This window comes from Chrysochloris asiatica, unplaced genomic scaffold (assembly GCF_000296735.1).
Source record: "Chrysochloris asiatica unplaced genomic scaffold, ChrAsi1.0 scaffold00083, whole genome shotgun sequence".
Lineage (NCBI taxonomy): Eukaryota > Metazoa > Chordata > Mammalia > Afrosoricida > Chrysochloridae > Chrysochloris > Chrysochloris asiatica.
Genome location: NW_006408601.1, coordinates 11,223,345 through 11,230,873, shown reverse-complemented (window position 1 = coordinate 11,230,873; position 7,529 = coordinate 11,223,345). Strand labels below are relative to the sequence as shown.

General features: G+C 44.1%; 1 protein-coding gene across 1 annotated transcript in view; it reads right to left on the bottom strand.

Annotated features, from left to right (window-relative positions):
• Positions 1–2,585: 2,585 nt before the first annotated feature.
• The window catches only part of HTATIP2 (HIV-1 Tat interactive protein 2, 30kDa), a 22,203-nt gene continuing 17,259 nt past the window's right edge, over positions 2,586–7,529 (bottom strand). The window contains exons 4-6 of the mRNA XM_006865836.1: positions 5,986–6,123; positions 3,120–3,181; positions 2,586–2,811 (exon numbers count right to left, since the gene is read on the bottom strand). Coding sequence (XP_006865898.1) covers positions 2,586–2,811; positions 3,120–3,181; positions 5,986–6,123 — 426 coding nt within the window. The remainder of the gene's footprint in view (positions 2,812–3,119; positions 3,182–5,985; positions 6,124–7,529) is intronic.

Genomic DNA, 7,529 nt, shown 5'->3' with positions numbered 1-7,529 from the left:
CTATAAAATAGACACTGGAGGGGTAGAGAAAGGAATAGCCAGAAATACCACTATAGAAATCTTGTAAGTCTGTCTTCTGCCTATAACTGATTGGAAAACCTAAAATGGGGCTACAACGTGCCCAGCGAAGGAGGCTTCCTGCAGAGCCTCTGCATTACACAAGACCATAGGTAGAATCCTGAACAGCATCCAGAATCTTCTGAGGGGAAATTTCCACTTGAAAGGACAAGCAGACTAGCCTGGAGTGGCCAGAAGAACATAAGATACTTCCTGAAAGAAAGACTGACAGGAAAAATACAAAACAATATAGGCAGGCCAACTGATTACTACAAGAACAAACAAATGGCTGGCCCAGGAGACATCAAGGCAAGCGGTCAGGGTCCACCTCAAGGCAAACCCCCTTCTAAGACTAAGACTCAATGGGAATACACACTCTGATTGGTGACCACGTTCGTCACTGATAAGGGGAAGTGAGGGAAAAACAGCAATAAAGCTGCAAGCTAAGCCCTACAACACTCAATAGACTTCTGTGAACCTGGATGGAGACCTGGCTGGCCAGCAGTATGACAAATCCAGGGGACTCTTGAACCCAGAGTCAGCAACATAACCACAGAGGACTAGAGTGGAGAATGACGCATCCAGTTGATAAGAAGAGAGGGCATATGTACAATAACATCCACACTTGCAGATTATACCTACTTGACCTGGCTTCAATGGCTGGATGATCAGAGATCAACAAGAAGAAGAAAGAAGAGGGAAAAAAGAGTACTCTGATACAATTTGATGAACTTGAAATACACCTATGGAAGCAGTAGTTCAAAAGAGGGAACATTAAATCTTCACAGCGGATCATTCTCACCTCCTCCGAGACGGAGAGGACAGGGATGGGCAACTTAGACATTGGCTACCCAGAATGGGGTGTGGTGGGGCTACAGAGGCAAGAAGTGACTGGCTTACAAGCTTTCAAGAGGGAACCTAGATCCAGAGGGCGTGGAGCAAGGTAGAATCTCCACTGAGTAGTATCCATTCTGCCTAGTCAAGGCTGACGAAAGGAGATGCAGATAGGTCTTTTGCGATATAATAGTGAATAACTGTTATCAGGATTGATTGTAAGGCTGGAAATATAAAGGCAGATGTTTTGGGGCAAAGGAAGAGGAGTGATTAACCTTGCAGTCTAGGAGCAGAGGTCCCTGGGACCATCAAAGGAGAAGAATGGAGAACGGAATCCCACCCAGAGAAGCAGTGATGCCAAGGATGGAGGCAGAGATGACATGGAGAGATGGAGTGGCTGGGGACTTTGGACCAGGAGAGGGAGAGGAGAGGGGCTGTGTGCGGACGACTGGGGGGCAGGCTTGCAGGGTATACTCTTTGGTTGATGGATGATGCATGGAAGGGATTGTAACCATTGCAAGGGAACGATATACGACGGGATCAATGTGAAGCTGATGTCCTCCCATGTGAACTATCACATAATTCACAATAAAGCATTAAAACAAATAAAAATATAAATTATGGAAGTGGTCAGATCTGAGTTAGACTTCTGGTTCTGCCACTTCTTAGCTTCAGGTCTTCAGTTTGGGACCCTTGACCAAGGCACTTAACCACAATGATACATAAGGTTTACATGGCTGCTGGGTCTCGGCAGACAAGTGCTTCCCTATCTAAGGTATGAAGATAATGCTAGTTTCACATTATAATACTGTTTGAAGGGTTAAAGTACAGGTAACAGATGCAAAGCTGTCATTTAACAAGGGCCAGATATGTATTACCTGCTATTTATGTCATCCCATTGGCTAAGCTATTGCATGTTGTTGTTGTTACGTGCCGTGGAGCCGGTTCCGACTCATAGCAACCCTGTACAGGGTTTCTGAGGCTATAAATCTTTACAGGAGCAGAAAGCCTCATCTTTTTCCCGTGGAACAGCTGGTAGTTTTGAACTGCTGACCATGAGATTAGCAGCCTGATTCGTAACTACTATGCTTATCACTCCTGAAACAGGCATTTACTAACAATCTGTCTATGCAGCACTCAAGACTTGTGCATGCGTTTTTATCCCTCTGTTTAATTCTCTACATGAATTATATATAACCTGTTGTGAGAGCCCATTTTTATTATACATTCTGAAGAATTAGTAAAGGCACAATGTTCATTTACACAGTTAAATACAGTTAGCACTGTGCAACCTCTGAGACAGTTATGTGAGTAATTTCAGCACCGAGCTTGTCTGCATGGTACATAAGGTTTACATGGCTGCTGGGACTCTGCAGACAACTGTTTCCAAAGCACATGGCATCAGAATCGCCAAGGGAGGCATAAACAACACAAATCAGTTTCCTATGCCCATACTCTACAAATTCTGATTCTGCTGGAGGTGGGGCCTACTGATTGCTCTTCTTCAGAAGCTCGCTGGATGAACTACATGTATATACAACCAAAACTCTAAGCCACTGGTGCGGAGTATAATCATTTCTTGATTGGCTATGGCTGGCTGAGAATAGTAAACCAGTAAAGTTAAAACATGCTCTTTTTCAGTATTTGGTAGTGGATGTTAAACATTACAATAAGAAGCATTTTCTCCACTGTAGTTATGGCCTGAGAGTGTCATCAGCTTTCCCCAGGGCATAGATGTCCATGTTGTCCAGCAGTTCCATCTTCTTGTCGCTTGGTCTCACGGCATTGTTCAACATCGCCCTCACCACGGTCACCACAGGCACAGAGTGGGCACTGGCCCAGGATTCTGGTAAGGAGCCGAAGAATTTCCTGATCAACCATTCACCAGGGCGAGATTCTTCCCTATCACATAACAGAACTCTACAGAATGAAAGAGAAGCAGAGGAAAAGAGGGTAAATTGTCATCAGATCATAATGGGCTGAAGGCTTATCTGGTGCCTGAAGGGAATTTTAAACAACAAAGGCAGCAAATGCTACCCAGAAGTTCCAGTCTGTTCTGAAGCTGGCACCATTAGGTGTCTATCCCTTTTTTCAAAGCCAAAATAGTGGGTCCTTCAGAGAGACAAATCTCCAAATACTAGATATCTTCGTAGTCAGCTTCTCCAAGGAAAAACTTGCTCCAGGGAATGAATAATAATGGTGTACTCTTAGGCAGTATAGAGACTTACCCAGGTCTAAAAACGGAGTAACGATTGAATTTTAATTCTTCAACCCTGGCTTCCACTTCTCCCTGTTGGCACACAAAAAAATAAACAGCAAAACACATTTTCAGTTTTTCATTAAGACCCACTTTCTGCACAACTTCAGCGGGAATCATTTGGGGGCGGAGGTGATCAAATTGGGTTCTGAAGATACTCTGCTCTGGCAGGTGTCAATGCACATCAATACAGTTTTCTAGAATTTTAGATTGCACAGAGCCCAGAAAGCTAAGGAAGAAATCATTTCATTCTGATACATAGTGAGTAGTTACAAAATACCAACCGACTGAGTGAATGACTGCATAGTTAGTCGGTTATTGTTGTTAAGTGCCATACAGTCACTCCGACTCATAACAAGGAGCGGCTGGTGGGTTTGAACCACCAATTCTGTGGTTCAAAGTCCTGTGCTGATCCTACACCAGGGATCCATAGTCAGTTTAACTCTCTCATTTTACACACATTAAAAGATATGCCAAGAGGATAAGTGATATAGTAGGAGTTTAATAATAAAAGAATAACCTCCCATTGATTATTGTTGTTAAGTGCCGTTGAGTCAGTTCTGACTCATAGCGACCCTGTATAGGGTTTCCGAGAAGTGGCTGGTGATCTTGAACCATGGCCTTTCAGTTCAAACTGACTTTGCAATCCAGCGCATTAACCCACTGCACCACACCACGTCTCCAACCTCCCCTTTAGTCCATAGTTAATGCTGTGGGACTAGCCAACATTAACCATTTTATTTCTTTATTGGTTTACAAGTCAGTCCGGTGGGTAAGAGGACCCATACACCATCTACATTACTCACTTCTTGAAAACCCCACAAAATTTCAAAAGAGAGAGAGATTGCATCTGGATGCTGATTTAAATTTCATGTGTGAAACCAGCCGTGACTTGGTGCCAGGCATCTATGTGAACAGAGGTGCCACATGAGCTCGGGCCACTGGCACCTGCAAAAGCCTGTGAATTGACAGCCCCACATGACACATGCTTCTGTTCCTGCTCAGCCTGTTTATAACTAGTGGCACACTGGGCTGCTAATTCAGAGGTTGGCAGTTCGAACCCACCAGCCTCTCCATGGGAAAAAGACGAGGCAGACTGCTTCTGTAAAGAGTTCCAGCCTCAGAAACCCTCTGAAGTAGTTCTGCTGTGTCCTATAGAGTCGCTAGGAGTGGGCGTCAACTCAGTGGCAATGGGCTTGGGTTTGAGTTTGGCACTTAACCTGTCACATCTGGACAAGTTGTCTTTTGTTTGTTTTCGTTTTTTTAAGCACCAATGATTTGCAGTGTACCCATGAAGCTGTGCAAACATCCCCACACTCTAAATTGGGAGGTGTCAACCAGAAGCAAGTGACCATCTATCCCAGGGCTTCACAGTGGAACGCTCTTCATCGGAAGGACCTTCTTAAGTAGTACGTACGTGGGAGTGTAGCAGGAGGCCCACGATGGCATGAGGACACATGATCTGTCTTCCTGCAGTCTCACTTAACTTAAAGGTCAGAAGTTGGAAATCATTTTTGTTGTTGTTAAAATAAAGACAATTACTGAGAATAGCAAAATGTGCATGGATTTTTTTTTTTTTTTTAAAGATAAAACAGAAGACTTCTAAGAACTTTGGATTGTACCTAGTAGAATGCTTCAGGCTACATATCCCCAGATCTCTAGAGAAGTGTTAGATCATTCTCCTCAGCCAATAGGGAAACATGAAGGGGAAAATGTATGAATTCCTGCTTCAAAGTTTTTTCCAATGCTAAGATTCCATGATGACAGTCGTGGCCAGAATCACCACATTTTATTCCACTGGATTACTGGATAATCCACAGTGGGAAACACACTGGAAATGATCTTTCAAATAACTCCTGAATACTAAAAATGTCCCAGTAGATAGAGTGGCTGTAGCTGTGGCAGTGGTGGTGGTGTGCTGTGGAGTCAGCTCCGACCCATAGTGACCCTGCACAGGGTTTCCAAGGCTGTAAATCTTTGTTGTTGTTGTTAATGTGCCATGCAGTCGGTTCCGACTCATAGCAACCCTGGCACAGGGTTTCCGAGGCTATAAATCTTTGTTGTTATTGTTGTATGTGCCGTGGAGTCGGTTTTGACCCATAGCGACCCTGTACGTGGTTTCTGAGGCTGTAAATCTTTACGGGAGCAGAAAGCCTCATCTTCCTCCCATGGAACTGCTGATAGTTTCGCACTGCTGACCTTGAAGTTAACAGCCTAATTCGTAACCACTACGCTACCAGAGCTCCTTAGCTATAGCCATAAAAAATATTTAATACAATGCATACAATGTTTGGTGTTATTAGTTATTGGCAGTTGCCTTGAGTTGACCCCTACTCCTGGGCACAACATGCACAACAGACTGATATGCTTGTCCAGTCCTTCATTATCTCCACGGTCTACTGAGGGTCAAAGCACTGTGATCCAGAGGGTTTTCGCTGACTAACTTTTGGAAGTAGATCACCAGACCTTTCTTCCTGGTTCATCTTAACCTGGAAGCTCTGCAGAAATCTGTTCAGCATCATGGTGACACACAAGCCTCCACCGAGAGCCAGGTGGTGACTGTGCATGTGCTACATTAGCTGGGAATCAAACCTGGGTCTCCCACAGGGTGTTGTTGTGATGTGCTGAAGAGTCGGTTCCGACTCATAGCGACCCTGCACAGGGTTTCCAAGGCTGTAAATCTTTACGGGAGCAGAAAGCCTCATCTTTCTCCTGCTGGGTCTCCCACATGGAAGGGGAGAATTCTACCAGTGAAGCACTAATACCTTCTTGTATTACTTAGTTGCCAATTAGCAAGGGTTCTGCAAAGTGTACTAAGCATAGACATGTGTACAAACCTTAATTTGCAGGTACAAAAAATTACTTGACTTATCAGCTCCTTTAGAGGACAGCAAGTTGAAATGCTGGCACCCTCCAGCTTTTGCCAGCTCTGCAGACTTCAGCACATAGTCTCGGTCAACGCGAACAAATCCCTCCTGACGGGGAAAAGGATGTGAGTTATTTCCAAAAAGCTGCATGTTCATCTTAAAAGGTACCACTCAGCTTAGGTGGCAGGCTAGGAGGCCTGGGGGGAGGCAGTGGATAGAGACCTAAATAAAATGAATTTAAGCAATACATGAATGTCAGGCTTAGACCCTGGGAAAGGGTCCAAGTATGATCCTCAGGATAGACAGACCAGTTTTAGCAGCAAGGACAGACTGCAGTGAAAAACAAAGACAATGACATTGAAACACAGACGCAAAACAAATCTATCAGGAGCAAAAGGAACAAGAACATAGGCTGGGCAAGTATTTTCAGTTACATATTGCTTTCTCCTTCCAATGTGACGCCTCCGTCTTTCACTTTTCTCTCTTTTCTGTGTGCACTCTTAAGATGGCAGGTTCCCCAAACCTTGTACTATAAGGACAAAGTCTAGAGCAAATGCTCACCTTTGTAATCTCCACTTTTTGTGACTGCTTTACACAGCACACCTTGCCTTTAGTAAGGAGTGTATTCTCCTTTTTTTTTAATTGATACTGACAGGTGCATAGTCAAAAATGTATGGAGAGAATACCCAGAAATATCACCATAGAAAGCTTGTAAGTCCGTCTACTGCCTATAACTGATTGGAATACCTAAAATGGGGCTACAATGTGCCTAGTGAAGAAGGCTTCCTATGGAGCCTCTGCATTACATAAGACCATAGGTGGAATCCTGAACCCCATCCAGAATCTTCTGAGGTGGGAAATTTCCCCTGGAAAGGACAAGCGGACCAACCTGGAGCTGCTATAAGAACAGAAGATAATTTTTGAAAGAAAGACCAATAGTAAAAATATAAAACAATAATGGTAGTCCGACTGACTACTACAAGAACAAGCAAGTTGCTCGTCCAGAAGACATCAAGGCAAGTGGTCAGGTCCCCTCAGAGCAAACCATCTTCCAAGACTAAGACTCAATGAGAATACACGAGCAGACATGCACTCTGCCTGATGACCATGTTGGTCACCGATAAGGGGAAGTAAGGGAAAAACAGCAATGAAGCAGCAAGCTAAGCCTTACCACGTTCAATAGACTCCTGGGAACGTGGGTGGAGACCTGGTTGGTCAGCAGTGTGGCAAGACCTGAGGAATCTTGGGCCCAGAGTCAGTGACATAGCCACAGAGAACTAGAGTGGAGAGTGAAACATCCAGCTGATAAGAAGAGAGGGCATATGCACAAGAACACCCACACTTGCAGATAGTACCCACTTGACCTGGCTTCAATGGCTGGATGATCAAAACTCAACTAGAAGAAGAAAGAAGAGGAAAAAAAAGAGTAATCTGATACAATTTGATGAACTTGACCTACACCTATGGATGCAGTACCTCAAAAGAGGGAACAAATCTTTACAGCAAGTATCATT